Source organism: Pygocentrus nattereri, chromosome 5, assembly GCF_015220715.1.
Source record: "Pygocentrus nattereri isolate fPygNat1 chromosome 5, fPygNat1.pri, whole genome shotgun sequence".
NCBI classification, from domain to species: domain Eukaryota; kingdom Metazoa; phylum Chordata; class Actinopteri; order Characiformes; family Serrasalmidae; genus Pygocentrus; species Pygocentrus nattereri.
In genome coordinates, this window is record NC_051215.1 from 36781291 (window position 1) to 36799260 (window position 17970).

Consider the following 17970-nt stretch of genomic DNA (forward strand, 5'->3'; position numbering starts at 1 on the left):
AGTGGTGTCAAATTTACATTGCACATCTGTGTATTAAACTGTCAGACATGCTGTACAGCAGTCCTAGTAGCATGTAGGAAGCTACTGCAGAAGATTAGCCTACTAGCAACTACATACACCACGGGCACAGGTAAATTCCAGCTCACTGAAGCCTCACTGACCCACATGTGGAGGATAAAGGCTTAAATCTGAGGGAGCTGACCTATGCTGTTGCCGTTAGCTTAGGTACTCCTGCTATACTGTCCTCATTAGCATTACAAGCAAGCATTAGCTTACCGAGAAGGTTGCAACAGCTCTAAAGACCACCATATAGGTTCAATTTCTGCTCACTGAAGCCCCAGTGACACAAGTTTAGGCAAGAAAGACTCAAATCTGAGTGGGGTTTTTGCGTAATTTGCATGTTTGTGCACATTCACAAGATCAAAAGGATTCACAAGGAAAAAACATACACACCAATTATGTAGGCTTATGTAGGCTTGTTTGTCTCAGCTGTACCCTTATAGCCCATTTAACTGATTTGAGGGGATAAACAGACTGTATTCTATGTTGTTGTAACCCAGGTCTTTCTCCCAGTGTTTTTTTCTCTTGCTATTTAGCTTGTTAGGTCAATGCTGGGTAAAGGAGGCACAGCTAGATATTTTGTTAAAAAACAATTAATTGAGCTCTGTGTTTCTAGGATGTTCTTATTGGCCACACAGCGTGAGGCATACGGTATCTCAACTCACTCTAAGTCAATCTGTTTGGGGGGAAACAGCAGCTTCATGATCTTTATGGATTGTTTCAGTAAACTCAGAAACCAACTTTCGGTCACAGTCTCAAGCAAAAATGTGTAAATGAACTGAACTGCAGAGATTGATTAACACAAGATCTACAATGAGTGTAGAACCTAAAAATAACTTTCCCCCATTATTGCAGCAAAGCACATGGTATTGTATATTCCAAATCATTCATCATATGCTTTATGTACTGCATGAAAAGATCATTTATATATTTGAAATCCATGTTTTTTTTATCTAAAAGGGTGACAATGCACTTACTTGGAGTGAAGGCCATCTGCTCCAAAAGGCTGTAACAGGTATTGGTGAACTGTTTTATTTCGTAAAGTCCCAGCCAGCTTTATTTTCTTTCGTGACCGATGCAGATTGATGATGTAGATTGTTATAGATCCTCTGACATAATTGTGACTGTAGAGAATGGCAAGACAAAAGTCAACTAATTAATGAAATGCATGTAAGATGTTTAAACAAGTATTTACTCCTCCCCCAGTAACCCAAAATAAATGATATTATGATATGATTAGAAAACAACTGATGAAGCAGCACATTAATAAATGTGTTTAGAAAAAAATCTACTCTTACATATACAGTATTCCTCTTGTACTTTATTTAAGCCATTTTAAATATGCAGCCAAATGAAATTGCATTTCATGTGTTTTATCTCGAAGGAAAGAGGAGAGGTGAAAAGTGGCTAAGAGCAGAAAATCTTAGTTAACTATGAAAATCCCTATCACATTAAACCTGAGGATCGACGGGTTTGCATATGGCATATGATAGTGCTTATGTTACAGCGACTATTCAACATGAGCACTGCAGTTTGAGTTAAAACTGCTGAAAAACAGACTTTGGGGATATTACACAAAGATAAATATCTGGCAAAGCGATAAGGCAAACATGATAAAATCCAATAAGAGCTACAGTGTAAAGGCAAGAACAACACAGCTGTAGTGAATACCACATGTTGCAGAGGAGCAAGCGAACAGGTCAGAGCTTGGCTTTTGTAAGACAGGCCTGTTAGTAATCTCTCTGAGCACAGCCATCCTGGCCTCCCATCCATGTGAGTCTTTACACCTTGGCATACAGTGAAGAGAGCTTGTGGAACTAAAGCAAACTTGAAAAAGGCCAAGAAACAAAAGGAAAACAATCCTCATGTGATACGTATGTGGTGTCTCAGTTTTAATAGAGTTTGGTAACTTAGGCAGATATTTTCCATTCGACTGCATTAGATCAGACAAACAGATAAACACTGCCCAAGACTTTGAAACAATGTACTTCTCAAGCATTTTCATGGGGAATATAAACATTCAATATTTTGTTTGATGTCAGCGAATGGTTCAGGCAAAATGTGGATAGCACAAATCACACTGCCTTTGGTGCATGGAAGTGAAAAAATAGGGGCCTGTTTTGGATAAGGCTGTTCTGATGAGTCGGCTCAGTTGAAAAAAAAAGTATGTGCCTTGCTTGACCAGTCATTCCAAGCACTAATAGAATGCAAACCTCACAATATGAAGAAAAGGGATGTAAACAGTGCTCTATTAAAAAGTTAAATCTAGTAATCATTTTCCAAGCCACTTTAATTTAAAAAGTTGAAAAGACTCAATCAAATATGCAGGGACTGTGCACATTATTGTGAGCTGTTGAAAAAAGCCTTAAAATGAAAGCCTTAAAGTTTTTCTCCTTTATACTGCTTCAATTAGGTTTTGCAATGCTGTCTATGCCCTCAGGATTTTGTCTGCAACCTGATAGGCGCAACTCACATCCAATCATTTCATGGCCATAAAACAGTATCTAGGGGCCTGCTAGCTTCTTACCTACTAATCAAGGCCATTACCCTCACAATCCATGTTCTCTGAACTTATTAGCAGAGAATGTAAACTGATGTTGTAAATGCTTTTGTCGTGATGCTGTAAATGCATTTTTGATTTTAGGGGAGAACAGAATTATGAGGGGAGAATTAGGGGAAAAGCAAAATACCTTTCTTTACACCTTTTCATAGTTCAATATGTTGTGCAGGTTACGCTTCAGCTCTGGATGAGACTATAAGAAGCTCAGGCTAGAGGCCAGGAGGAGCTGCACTAAGACAGGCTGTAACTGAGCTTAGGCAGGACTTTGGTGCGTAAGCCTACACTGCTGCTGACAAGCCAGCAAGCCCTGTGCACATCATCCTGAGAGTAAACGATAACCATCAAAGGGCATGGTGGCATTTGTATCTGGTCTGGAGACAGACCCTCCTTTTGTCCCCTTACTCTGCTCTCCCCTGCCAAAGAAATCCCTGCCTTTCAGCAACACTGTGACAGTAGAAAGGGCCCCTGCATACTTGATAATTGATACTTGTTAAATTTTATGGCTAGTCACTCTGGAAGAGTGAGTGTGTGGAGTCAGTAATTTATGTGCTTGAGCATAAGCAGATATGAACAACAGTGTTAGACACTCTGGGCAGTGCTCTCAAATAACGCTGAATGTGGCATATGATGACAATCCCTGCCAAATAGACACTAATTGCTCATGCTCTCAAACGTTTACAAAGGTAGGTGTCATGCAGTGACTGCGACACCTGTTAGGCTTTGCTCTTGCTGCATGGAGTTCAGTGTATAAAACTGTGCGCACTATGCTACTAACATACAATTTATCTTTACTTTTCAGTAACTTTTATGTGTATTTACGAGGGACACACTAAAAAACCTACTTGTGGAAGCTGGTGCAGTGTGCATAGATGCGCAACTTGTCTCTGATCACTTTTCCTGGGCGTGGCTTCCTCTGGAGCCCAGCAACATGTACTGCCAGCACCCTGGGGCCCACGAGGCGCTTAAAGAGCAGAGACAGCCAGTAATCCTGCAACATCAATACACACACATTGCACATGTTACAGAAAAGGCTCTACTGGATCAATTTACTGAGTCTAGGGCACGTCAACACATATGTAAGGTTAATATATACTGCCTTGTTGGGGTGTTAGCATGGGTCACTACTGCTGAAGAAAAATGATTCTCATGCATGACCATTCTGGTTCAAATACGAAGGGCAGAAACAAAGAGTTTTAATTTTAGTGTGGTAAGAGTGAAACATTTGCCTGAAATTAAAGTTGAAATGTGTGAAAAATAAATGGAGAATCACAGCTGTAATGTACGTTTCGCATATCAGTCTCCTCTGCTGCAGGGACTGCAGGAGATCTGTGCTCTTTTATCCTGTGGTTAAAGAAGCCCACCCATGCCTCAGCCTTTAATTGAAAGAGACACTTTCTTGGAAGCCCAATTGGAGAAATATTACTAAAGATATTATTTGGAGCCCTTTCCTTTTGTAACCGAGGAACAACTAAGAAGAAAAGCATTTCTTCTTTGACCAGAACAAAATGCTCGACTGGGTCCTAGGCTACATTATGAATGTTTGCTGTTCAGTATCAATGAGAAAAAAAATTCTGTTTTCGTGCTCATGCAACAAAACATCTAAGGGCATATTCTCCACCCACTTAAATGTGTTTCTGCCATTGAACTATTAATGCAGGAAATAATGTAAAAAAAATGCTTTTCCAGTAATTCCTCTGATTATTTGTATTACCAATCACATTTGTCAACAATTATCCAAACCCATAACAAACCAAAAATCACTATTTTCACGTTAAATTAGGAAACTTTTGTCTTACGAATCTAGTTTCAGAAGCCACAGTACAGAATGAAAAGCGTGCTTCCTCTTAACATCTGTAATCAAACTAAGACATGGTCTTCCAAATAGACAGTACAGCTGAGAGTTCATCACATGGCGTACAGAGCATTAATTAGAAATGTTAAAAAATATTCATTGTGTAAAAAGAACCAAACTTTGTCAGTCATTCTCATGACTACAGTAGATTTAGCTTAAGTCTTCTCATCAGTTCCTGAATTCAACACCTAATTGAAAGAATTTGGAACAGCATGTGTGCATCAGGAAGTTCCCATGCAATCCTGCATATGGCAACATTTAAAGGCTTCTTTTTCAGGGAAGCTTTAGCTTAATTTGCTCAGGCAGCAAATACTATACAGGATCTGCTATAGTTGCTGGGGGAAAATGTCTTAGCAGAAGGACAGTCTCTTTGTACAGTTGCCTGCTAAAATCTATGCATTAGAATATGGAAATCATACATTCACACATACATGTTTGAAGATTTTCCCAGTCTCTTATTGACATAGATGAAATACTGTGATGTTTATATATATATATATTGACTTGGTTCCATTGACTTACATTAAACGTGGAGTATTTTTTTCACTGGACAACACTATAGAAATGTCAGTGTACAGCTTGCATAGCAGTATAGATTTACTGTCCTCTGAAAATAACTCAACACACAGCCATTAATGTCTAAGTAGCTGGCAACACAAGTGAATACACCTCACAGTGAACACGTCCATATTGTGCTCAAGGTGTCAATATTTTGTGTGACCACCATTATTATTTGGCACTGCTTTAACCCTCTTGAGCATGGAATTCACCAGAGCTGAAAGGTTGCTACTAGAATCCTTTTCCACTCCTCCATGATGACATCATGGAGCTGGTGGATGTTAGAGACCTTGTGCTCATCCTCCTTCCACTTGAGGATGCCCCACAAGTGTTCAGTTGGGTTTAGGTCTGGAGACATACTTGGCCAGTGCATCACCTTTACCTTCAGCAAGATAGTTGTCATCTTGGAGGTGAGTTTGGGGTTATTATTGAGTAAGAAAAGCCCAGTGCCAGCAGCACTCATGCACCACCATAAAAAGAGATAATTAAAGAAATGTGAGGGGAACACTCACTTTTGTGAGATACTGTATGTGTGTGTGTGTATATATATATATATATATATATATATATATATATATATTTATATTTATATTTATGTGTGTGTGTGTGTATTTTCAGATAAGCCAATGAAACTGATGAAATAGATATGCATGAATGGTATGCTGTGATTCTTGGAGAGAAGCAGGTAGCAGATGGCTGTGCTTGCCTGCCAGTGGGCATCAGGAGGGTGGCAGGGGTACTGGGCAAAGATTCTGAACGCCATGTTCATACTAATAAACCTCAGAAATGTCAGCCTGACACACAGATGATCCTGTAATTCATTTAATAAATAAATAATATTTCTCTGCATTGTTTAAATCTGAAATGGGTAAATATAATTCAGTCATGTCTCTTAATATCTGAGGAATATGAAAGCTGTCAACTACTTGTAGACTAACAAAACTTCAAATAAATTATTTTCCTACCATCTCACAAAGCAATCTGCAAAGTTGCCTATTAAAAAAAACAAGTCATAAAACTCACAAATAGCTCTGTATTTGTTTATAAATCATAAACTGAAATCAGTCAAAGATCAGTCTAATTACTCTGAGATCAAAGAACATGACTAAACACTGTCTGTATTAGCAACAGGTAAATTATATCAACCTCTGCCTGTAACAGTCAGACACATAACTGAATGATGTAAATTTTATTACAAAATTCTACACATCTATTGCCTATAAGCTGAGACATAACAGAGACCAATAAGAGACCTAAGACAGTTGTGAATTCACTTCATTTGCATTACCTGATGTTGACAGAAGAAATATAAAAGGGCAATGACAGAATGGAATAAAAGATAAGCCAAGTGTCTAGGAAAGCAAGAGGAGAGTTTTTGGGGCTGGAGAAGAGGGAGAAGGTTTGGGCTAGCCCTGAAGGCTTGACTGAAGGATTAAAGAGAGTGGGTCTGGACATAAATTTCTTTGCAGGCCGACAGGTTGGGCCTGTTGCGAATTCTCACAGTGGGAAGTCTGGCAGTTCCCACAGACACCCAGCTATGTTTAAAGCATTGTGATCCCAGCAGGGGGTAGCTATTCCAAGGAATGACCAAATATATTGAACTGAGAGCAGGAAAAAGGACTTTTCAAAATGAAGAGCATTTGACGAAAGTCAACTATGAAGAGCAAATTTATGGAGCATGATCATTTATAGGTTAGCTGGGCTGGGGTGCCTTGGCTTGGAATATTACCTGCACTCCTGTGGAGAAGCTGACAGACTATGTATTCCAAAACCCTTTCCAGGTTGGAACATGGGTTTTTACTTACATATTCAGGAGAAAATTTTTTCTTCATTTTAATTCAAAGATTTAGTGCTTCTCATTAATTTGCTCTTGTCCTTTCACTTTTTGCATTACCTAAGTAAAACTATATAGCCACACTTACTCCAAAGCCTAATTTATGATAAGACGTTCTTTAAATTTCTTTGTGCTGTAAAGGGCCATCAATTAATCACTTTTATAAGATCTCAGAAGGGATATATGTTGGTAAATGTCTTCTATTGACTACCTGTTGGCTTGTGGATGAAAACTTTACCCTGAGAAGATGAGAAATTCTGAAATTGGTGTGTTTGTACAATTTTAATTGTATTTAGGCAGTAATACTACAAACTATCTTTTAGGCTTGATGTTATAGTAAAAAAATCCCTATAAAATACATCATTAAAGCCCTTCCTCAGTATTTCAGCAATGCTCAAACTCAAAGGAAAAGTGATCATTAAAACAAATTGTTCGCCCTCTAGCAGTTGTGCTATGATAATACAACTCTCTGACATTGTTAAATTGTTTCATAGAGAAGATGCTGTTGGAGCATGTAAAAAAAATAACTGAGGTGTTCTGTTAGAAAAAGTTTGGAAACTGACCTTTATAAATTGCTCTGAAATGTGGTACACAATACCTTGGATAAAGCTGGTCTATCCTGCTTGCATAAAAGGCCTGCATGCTGTGGTAGTGGCTACCTGCAGAGTGGCCTTGGCTCAGGTTGCATTCTGTTAGTATCTAGCTATTCCACACACACAGTGAAGCACACATGTTTGGGGGGCAGTGGGGGGTGGGGTGGGGGCAGATGACACTATCCTGGGGTATTTGACAGAGGGTTAGAGTTTCAGTGTACCTCACATCAGCTGCCCAGTATTCAACACCGTTAAACACCTTTCATCTTGGCTAATAGGTCCCACGGGAAAAGCTGCAAAGTGGCCAGGCAGCAGACTGAACAGAACTGTCTCAGACACTCACTGACTCATGTGACTGAAAAGGTTTCACAACAAGGCAGAAAGTATACCTTGAGGATGGCTAACTGTTGTATTATGATGTTGTGTTTGTCTTTAAAGTAGGTGCTCTCAGACTTTTTACGCTCCAGAAAAGCAAGACAGAAAAATAACACAATATGCTTAGTTTTAATACTTCCTACAATGCTGCGTTAACTATTTCAGTGTTCATTTGTTTTATAAATAAAAATGAACCCTGTATAAATGTATTGTCTGAAGTGAATTTTGTTGTGTAATCTGCAAAACTATATGTTTTCCTCATTTTCACATAAATTATACATAAAGCATGGCAACATCCACATATCACTACTGTCACATTTGGGTCAATCAGTTTGATTCTTGAATTAACATAAGTAAAAACTAAACAAATGGTACAGTGCTCCAATACTGATACTACTACTACTACTACTACTACTACTACTACTAATAAGTATTATTATTATTATTATTATTATAACAATAATAATAATAATAATAATAAGAAGAAGAAGAAGAAGAAGAAGAAGAAGAAGAAAACAACAAAGAAGAAGAAGAAGATGACAAAGAAGAAGAATAATTTTGTCATATATACAAAACCTAAATAATAACATAAATTTAAACTGATTTGGACCCTAACCCTAACCCTAACCTTATAGTATCTGATTAAAACCTGAACCTTACTCTGAAAATGCACCCATTACCATTTTCCAAAATTTAGTCTGTATTTTTAAACTCAAAAAAGTGAATGCGATGATCACAGGGTTAGATTTTTGAGTACTTTGTATTGTTCCTTTGTGATCCTAAGATTTTACTTACAGGTAAAGGGTTGAAGTGCTGGTCCACTAGGTGACTGTAACCATAGTCAAAAAAGGAATGTCGGAGAACAACATCAATCCCTTGCATTGCAGAAATTCCAAGAGTGTTGAGCCATCTAATCAAAATAAAGAATTCAATCAGTGCATAAAAATATAACAGGGCTCTATTTTAAATGAACACATACACATATTTATTACATATTAGTGGTGTTAAAATATTACATATTAGTGGTGTTATCATATTAAAAAGATAAATTATTATGTTGTTACTATGTAGTTAACGCATTTTCCTAGCTTGACCCTTTGAACCATCCATAGTTACGAAAGTTAAGCGGCTGGAAGGGCATCACTGAAGGGCATCAAGTCCCAAGTAAGCAAAACACAGTGCTGATGCTCATAATTTCAGTAATATTATTAGCAATGGAGAACGGACTAGGCTGGACAATGCTTGTGGTAAACCAATATGCAGCAAACTGAAAGCAAGACATAACAGTATGAGAGTGAGTGGGTTACAATAGCGGGTGAGTTGAAACTATGTGTACACCCCTTCTAATGATCAAGTTCAGGTGTTTCAGCCAAGCCCATTGTTAAAAGGTGTATAAAATCAAGCACGTAGTCATTTAACAAATGGGTTTTTATGGTTGACCTCATTAGCCTAACTTTTTTGCGCAACATCTGGCATCAGCTATAGTGGTGTTATTCTTGCCACCAATGGAAAGTCTGATGGATGAATCTAGGTTTGGTGGATGTGAGGAGAATGCTATATACCATAATGCACACTGCCAACAGCAAAGTTTGATGGAGGAGAGATAATGGTCTGGGCCTGTTTGGGGCTGTCTGGGGCTTGGCCCTTTAGCTCCAGTGAAGGGAACATTAATGCTATTGTATACAAAGACATTTTAGCCAATTAAAAGGCTCTAAATTTGTGGCCCTTTCATGTTCCAGCATGGACTGTGCTTCTGTGCACAAAGCAAATTCCATTAAAACAAGGTTTGAGGAGTTTGGTGCGTAGGAACTCCAATGGCCTGCACAGAGCCCTGACTTCAACTCTAGTGAACACCTTTCCATGCACTGGAATATTGATTGTAAGCTTAACCATCATCAGTATCTGAACTCACAAATGCTCTTTTAACCAAATGCATACAAATTACCACAGACACACTAAAATCCTGTTGAAAGGATGGAGGTTGTTATAGCTGCAAAGCTTAGGCCTTTTTAAAAAATTATATCTAAGCTCAGATGTGTACATATATATACTACCATCTACATTAGCGAAAATGAAAGTAATAGATTGGATAGGAAACTACATAATTTCCATACTACTACATTGGTTTATGGCACAATACTTACAGGAAGCCAGCAGCAAATGTATCGGATAAATTGTTGATGCCTCCAGCCCATGCAGGCCCAACTCCACCCAACCACACCCTCTTCTCAGGAGCATGAATCTTCACAATCTGCAGAAAACACAAATGCATTCATAATGATTTAACAACCAGGTAGTAAAAAACTTCTGATTATTTCTTCGTTGTTTAATTATTGGTTGTTTAAGCATTATTTAACAAATTCTTGATAAAATATATTTTTGTTTTGCAACATGATGTATAATGACACCAAATATTTTACTTAAAATATGTGTGGTGAAAACACTAAGCTGATTGTAATAAACTTCACTGCATTACACCTATAAAGATTGATTGAAAAAAAATAGTTGTTTACTTTAAGGATTCTTACAACTTATTCATCAACGTAAGGTAAAAACTGCTACAAATTTGGAAGAATATATTTTGAAATCTCTTAGAAATATTGTAAGCATTTAAAATGAGTATGAATGCAATGTGTTCATAAATTGTAACATTTGACAGAAAGACAAAAAAGTTATGAAATGGGATAATAATCATTTAGATTGCATCTATTAAATGTACAGTGCAGTAGTCAATGAAAGTTTCAATAGTCTCAATAGTTTTCTACTTGCGAGAATGCATCAGAACTTATTGTTAAATTGAATATCAACTAATATTACACTAATATTCTCTGCATAACATTCACCACTGTATTGGTCTATTATCCCACATAAGACTTTGGATCCTGTCAATTAACTGGATTATATTATGCATATAAGTACCTTGGACACTACTTGTACTTGACATAGTTACTTAGGGTCCTCAGAAATAGGCCCTGCTTATTATTAAAGCAATACCACATGGATCCATTTTAGGATTGTTGTGATTTAGTTGCATTGTATAAATGATCATGTCTCATAGCTTATATGCAATATATATGGTGCTACTACATGTTTGTGTTTACAGTGTGAACCAAGTCAATGTGAATCAAATCAAGATGAAAAGGCAGAACAAATAAGCATTTGTGCCATATATCTTATCTTTATTATATATTTTCATATCATCTGTGATATAAATGTTTTATTGGATATAATGTGGTATATACTTAAGGGATGTACCATAACAAAAGCTCCCATAACTCTAAATATATTTCTCACAAAAATCATTTCTTCATTTTAGCATGTAAGCATACGGCTAGCAGCAGAACTGTGCTGTCTTTCAAAAAGGCTGCATGCCATAGCTTGAATAATCAAATAAGCTTTCCTAAGTAACTGCCATTAAATCATTAATCTCGGTGCTCCATATCCATGATGTAAGAAAGGAGTCATTGCTTTAATTTTGTGTGCTATGCAGTAGTTCCTCTGCAATAAGCAGTGATCAGAGAAATAAAATTATGAGTTGGCTTTCATTATGGTTGTAAATCATGGCTGCCAGCAGTTCACAAAACCTCAAAAAATGCTGTGTCCTCCAAACACCTGAAGCTACATTTCAAATTCTCTTGGGGACACTGAGTTATATTTTTCTCATTTGCCAGACAGTGGCAAGAGCCAAAGGTACCGTTATTTTGGACATATTTTTATTTATGAGAGTTGCATAGCTAAATGGGCAATCTGTCTCTTTAACTTTCTGAACCCAATAGGGCCTGTAATCCTCTAAATAGTTTAGAGGGTTAAAAGCTTTGGCTGGAACAAGCTGTTGACCTGAACTGTTGTTCTGACATCATACTCCAGATGAGTACTAATTGCTGTCCCATTAACCTCTGAGAAAATATAAGATGCTTTCATTTATGTGATATTTGTGCAGGGAGCCAGTTCCTTTTTTTTTTAATTTTTTCATCTTTTGTGGAGAACACTCTTCCAGATGTGAGTCTGACATGCGTAAAAGGGTAGCGGCGTATTTAGAGAGAAAGACTCATGGGAAAGGCTTTCTTTTGTGTTGTGAAACCAGGCACAACATTACCCCAGGGGGCCTGTTCCTAGAACAGTTAGGGTATGATATGACACACAGCCTAACTAGTAAGTTGAAACTCGAGTTCAACACAAAACCCTTCTCCCCCAGCGTCCTAAACCTCACTCCCTATGCAATAGTCCAGCCCATCACTGACTATAGCTTGTTAGGATGGTGCACCTGAGAGAAGGCTCACAGCTGGCTAATTAAGAGGGAAGGACCTAATGAGGACACAAGAGACTTTACTACCTCCAGACACTAACAGCCTAAATCTTGGGTGTGAGGGAAGAACACAGCAATAAACCTGCATCTTGCAATTTACTCTCCCAATAGAGTAGATCAACAGCAGGCCTCTTTGATACTACAAGTTAGATCTTGTCTATTTTCATTATTCTTAGAGCAAGCCTCATCTGTTTATTTCCTTCAGACAATCTCACCTTCAACACCTTGTTGATCTGGTCTGTCAGGGTGTCCAGGAGCCGTGTCTTCATAAAGTCCTCTACTTTGGTCACTCGCCTATCGATGTAGTAACTGTGCAGACCAGAGAAGAGCTCAATAAGTCTTGAACAACCCATTTATACTAATGCCCGAGATATACACAAGATATACAGCACTCTAGTACATGAAGTGCATTCAGATCTTTCAAAATTTGTGGCCAAGTACAATGAAAAAATCTAAAAATAAAACTTATTGTTTAGAAATATTATTTCACCAGTTTTAACAGGCCCATTATAATTGTACAGCAGACAAATGCTACAATTGGAGAGATATTCCATAAAGAACTACTGCATTATTCAAAGTGCTTTACTGAAAAGAAAAGTCTGGAACATTGGAAACAGTACCATTTGAAATTACCAAATTCATATTTTCATTCCACAGTGCAGCGTAAAATGCGATAAATTTGAAGTAAAACCATGACCGTTTAGGTCAGTCTGCAGGTTTTCGAGTGGAACGGCTCACAGATTTAGTCTTAGTATATTAAGATGTTAAAGGAGATGGCACTGACAAGATGCAGAAATATTTCCAGTCAAATGCAGTCAAGTCAAATGAGGAGAGAGAGCTCAGGCTGAAGTAGCGATGGGCTGACCATCTGGTAAAGGGTTGAGAAAAGCAAGGGGCCTCCATGAACTTCACCGGTTTTGAAGCAAATCATCTGAAAGTCTTACAGAGCTGAAGGACTGGTGGGCCTCTGTGGACACTGACCCTCACAATTTACAGCCTCACTGGGAGTAGGGCTGCACAACTGTAGAGGCAACAAATCTTCATTATCCTTGGATCTCAAACAGTACTGAACAACCCCTCTACTTCATTATTTTTAGCTTGTGTGTCTCCATTAGTGGTATTTTAGGTTCAGAGTGTGTGGTACATTAGTGGTCTTTCCACAAGCCACACTAGCTTTGTTTTGAATATAAAACTCTGTAAACAGAGTGAGTGTCTGAAGGAGGGAGAAACAAAAAAGAGAGAGAACTAAAAAACACAGAAATGATAGATATACTTCAGTTTTATGGTAAGCTGCAAATTAGCACACAGTTTGCATTACAGCAACCCTTTGATACAGCACAACACAGAGCAAAATGGTAGAGGTAGTTCTTTAGCACATATGCCCATATATCTGAACAGACTATGCTACTACTACTAACTTATTAATAAAAAGGTAAATTGCCATTGTGGTTACAATTCAACTTTGGGTTCAAATGAGCTGTAGAACTGTTTGAGACAGCACAGAAACATGGTAGATCAAAAAACAACAACAAAAAAAGTATTTACATAGGACCTATTACAGAGGTCATGAAAGGTGGAGTTCAAGGTGCCCCAACTGTATAATTACAAAGGTGAATGTGTGAGCACATATGGTTTGAATTTGCCAGTGTGGGTGGTGTGTTTTTTTTAATTCCACTAACTGACACCACTTTTTCCTTCCGTTTCCCTTAATTAGGGGTGACCTCTGGATTAATGAGTCCACTCTGGGCAGTTAGTGCATTTTCATAGAGAAGATTTGAGGCTGGGAAAGCTCCCCAAACCCGCTGTCTCTCTGTAGACACAGGGGGCAACTTAATTGGGGAGGGAAATGCAATCCTACATATGCCCTTATAACTTTTAATGGCTTTAACCATTATGAGAACTTGATATAGCACTTGTGGGCTCTAACTATTGAAAAAATATATCAAAAACTCTGCAGTAGATCTAATTAAAAGGCAGGGAAGCACTAACCTCACAGCATAAGGAGCTAAAAGAAATATAGGCAAAAGCTTGCCCTGGAGAGTTGACAGTGGATCATAGTATATAAAATGTATTTACCATAAAGCATAATCAATAGTTAGCAATTAATGTTATTTTCTAAATAAAGCTCGATATAGGACTTCATGTGGTGGCAGCAGACTTATACAGGAACTGTTAAGAGTGTTTTTTGAGCTAGCAGCACCTGTGATTACTCATGCTGAGAAAAAAAAGAAACTTTCTATGACCTGCAACTCACTGCCCTGTATGTGTCTCCGGCAGCCCGCAGTGATCTTTTTACTTTTTCTTGAGGTACATGGCTGTAGTTAGAGAATGCACAGCAGTCTCGTCTTCAGACAAGCATGCAGCCTCACCTCCAGCTGACACCTGACCAGCCAACCAGCAGCTCAGAAATACAGCCAGCTGTCCAAAGACAAATTGACCAAAAACACGCTTCCAGACAAATTCCATTCAAAACACTGCATTCCAAATACAGCCAAGACAATCCCAACCGCTAAGGAGTGTTGTGTTCGAACCACCACAGGAAAAAATACCACAGAAAGCTATTCACTTTGAACCAAACAGCCACATACTGTCACAGTGACTATGTCACTCTTTCTAAAAAAAAGGTCTCCTTACTGATAACCATCTTAAACTAATATCTAACTAGCAATTTTTCCTTACTTTACTATTTTTATTTAATTCATATATTCCTTTTAACTGATAGAAACACAGTCACAGTTGAAACATATCTTGATGGATATGAATATACTAATGCCACACAAAAAAAAAAACGCATGGCACAAATTCAGACAACAGCAAACAATTTATTCACTCTCTGAAGCTGCACACACACATTCTGCTGTTGACTCCATAGGCAGAACCATTTGAGTTAATCTTTTGAGCTGCAGGTTAGTTTATAGCATCAAACTAATCATAAGTGTAATCCTACAAAACACTACTCTTGATTTTATACTGATAAGCTCAAACTGTACAAACAAAAACAGTTCACAATGACAGCACCTTCTACCCAGAATAGCCTACAGTGGCACTTACATTTTTGTTTGCATTCATATATTTTTGTCCATTGTATTCCTCAGAAATAAACAAAACCAAGAAATAAAACAGATGGAAACTGGTGTTTCATTGTAAAAAAAAAGTTTGGTTTTGCTTGGCTAGTATCAGAACCAGCTGCAGACAAGGGCACATCATTTTATGTCACTTCAAAGTAATTGTGCTTAATGAGCTTATAACGAAAGGTTCAAATTAGGTGTGCATGTTTTTGGAGGGAATGTGCATTTCACCTTATAGCATACTCTCTCATTCAACAGGTGTCAGCAATTATGGGCTGAGGTATACAGAGAAAAGTGGCAAAAGCTAGTTCTGCCATTTGGTGATTGAAAAGTTAAAAAGCTGACACTTCACACTGGTTTCAGATGACTCTTTAAGTATTTAAAGGTGTATTATTTTATGATGTTTTCTGAACCTTGTAAGTTTAAGTTTATTTTATGAGTTCAAGATTTCAGAAGATGTTTAATTTAGGCATTATCATACATTTATGTATATGCCACCCAACATACTGTTATAATGAAGAGTGCAATAAGTATAGAAATATTAAAGGGTAGAATACCTACTGTTGCCACGTAACTGCATCAACAACAGAACCACCGTTCTTCATGAACCTGTGAGGGAAAATGAGAGGATTGTTTCAATTCGTGGGTGGGGATATGGCAGTGGAAGTGCAGATTATTTACAGCTACAATTTCAGCCTGCCCTGCAATTGTAAACGACCCTTTCTGTAGATATCGTTGGCAAACAACATTAAGCCCAACTAAGACACAAACCAAGCACTCATATGGAGAACATGCTAATATGGCTGGTGGAGGCTGATCTTTCAGCCAGTAAACTGGCTCCAGACAGGCAGGAGATGACAGAGAGGTGCATAATCCTTTTTAGGGAGTAATTTTCTAAACAGAAAAACGAAAGTGTGATCTGTGCAGTAAAACTGCTCCCATCCCCAGTTCTTCCAAAAAATTACTCCCCCTTCACCCCCCACCTCAAAGCACAGCAGACCTCTCTGTCTGCAGAGTTCTGACTCAAATTTATCATTTCCATCTGAACTCAGACTGGTAGCAGCAAGGGGTGGCGTCTCTTTCTGAGGAAGACCTTTGACAAGGCACTTGTGGTTATCAGTCAAAGTTTCATCCGAGTCGGCCAAAGTTCCCCCATAGCACTTAACAACTGAAGCAGACAAACTACATGGAAGGAGAGTGGTGAGGTACTGCATAAGCAATCGCACTGTTAAGAGGCTTGGATGTCAAAAATCTGGCATGCTTCTCAAGACCAGATAAACTTAAGGCCACTAATCTGTCCAAGTTTTTCCCTTGAGAGTCTATAAATGATTTCAGTTGATGGTGTGGACAGCAAATGTAGTGGAATGTAATTATTCTTCCCACCAGTGCTGTAATGTGGAGGTGTGTGTTTTCTTCTTATCATTACTATTAGTGGACTGATAGAGTGGAAGGTGCAAACAGGGGCTGCTGTCAATCACTGAGTGCTTATGTGAGGGTGCTCTGTTTAGGCAATGACATATTTATGCATGGCTTGGTCATGTCTGTACCATAACCAATTAGCAGCCACTCACTGTCTCCAACTGGCCTCATTATCCCACATTTCAAAGTTGTGGCCTACTCCTCAAGAACACAAACAACCAAAAAATATAGACACATCAGATCCTGAGGTATTCTTGGCGGAGGACCGATGCCATGAAATATGTTGTGTAATCCCATTACAACTTTAAAATGAGACCAAAATTAGAACAGTGTGTCCATAAAAACTAAGCACATCAAAGGCTGCACAGTTGGTGTTATAATTGGCTCCTTACTCGCAGGGCAGTACTACCCAAGAATCAGAGGTCAACTGGATAGCTAAAAGCCCCTAATTTTTAAAGGTATAGTTTAGGAGAACCTGTGGTGATTTATTTTTAAAGGAAAAGGTATCCATATTTATGTTCCTATGTAAATAAATGATGTTGAATAATGAGAATGTTTATTTTTGGATTACATCTGCAACAAAATCTGAACAAAGCCAAAGCATATTTCAATTTAAAACAGGCTTCTGTACTAGGGCATAAAAATACTTTATTGAAGTGTGGTGTGCAAGGCACTATTATGTAAGTGAATTAAGAGTGAGAGGGAGAGATTCTTGCCTTCGAGAGCAAGGATGATGCAGGTGGAGTATTGCTCAGTCACACCATAAATCGAATGACACTTTATTTAGCTGACAGAAGATTTCACTGGTGCAATGAGCCCCAGCAATAACAGCTCACTGAAAGCAACATAAACACAGTTTGCTATGTTCTCCACAATACAGACAGATAGTGCTGCATAGGATTAACAAAGAATGAACTGTCTTAAACTTTATGCATGGCAACGTGAAAGATGTGTATGCTTCACAGCAGAAAGGTTCTTTAGATCAAAACACCTGGTGTGTATGAAAATGTCAATCTCTGGAAGAATCACTAACACTCACTTTTATCTAATGTACATTTCCATCTCTGTTTAGACCACAGCGGTCGTTACAGTCAAGTTGTTTTGTAGCAGTGTTTGGTTGTCATTGCTCTGCAGTGCAAGTAGCTTAATCCAGCAACTCACCTATCCTGCTGTACAGCTTTCAGAATAAACCAACAAGACGAACTGTTCTATAACCATGTCTTACTTATTTAATTCCATTACGGAAACTTGACATAAAGCTAAACAGTCTCTTAACACCACTGATTCATCTGTCATGGCAAGGTGGTGTGTTAGTGCTAATGGCATGTGTAACTTCTGTGAAGGC

General features: G+C 38.1%; 1 protein-coding gene across 1 annotated transcript in view; it reads right to left on the bottom strand.

The window, feature by feature from the left end:
• Positions 1 to 17970, bottom strand: part of hpse2 (heparanase 2) — a 58936-nt gene that overhangs the window by 9521 nt on the left and 31445 nt on the right. The window contains exons 6-11 of the mRNA XM_017724354.1: positions 15768 to 15815; positions 12354 to 12447; positions 9977 to 10083; positions 8628 to 8742; positions 3463 to 3608; positions 1038 to 1184 (exon numbers count right to left, since the gene is read on the bottom strand). Of these exons, the coding sequence (XP_017579843.1) occupies positions 1038 to 1184; positions 3463 to 3608; positions 8628 to 8742; positions 9977 to 10083; positions 12354 to 12447; positions 15768 to 15815 (657 nt within the window). The remainder of the gene's footprint in view (positions 1 to 1037; positions 1185 to 3462; positions 3609 to 8627; positions 8743 to 9976; positions 10084 to 12353; positions 12448 to 15767; positions 15816 to 17970) is intronic.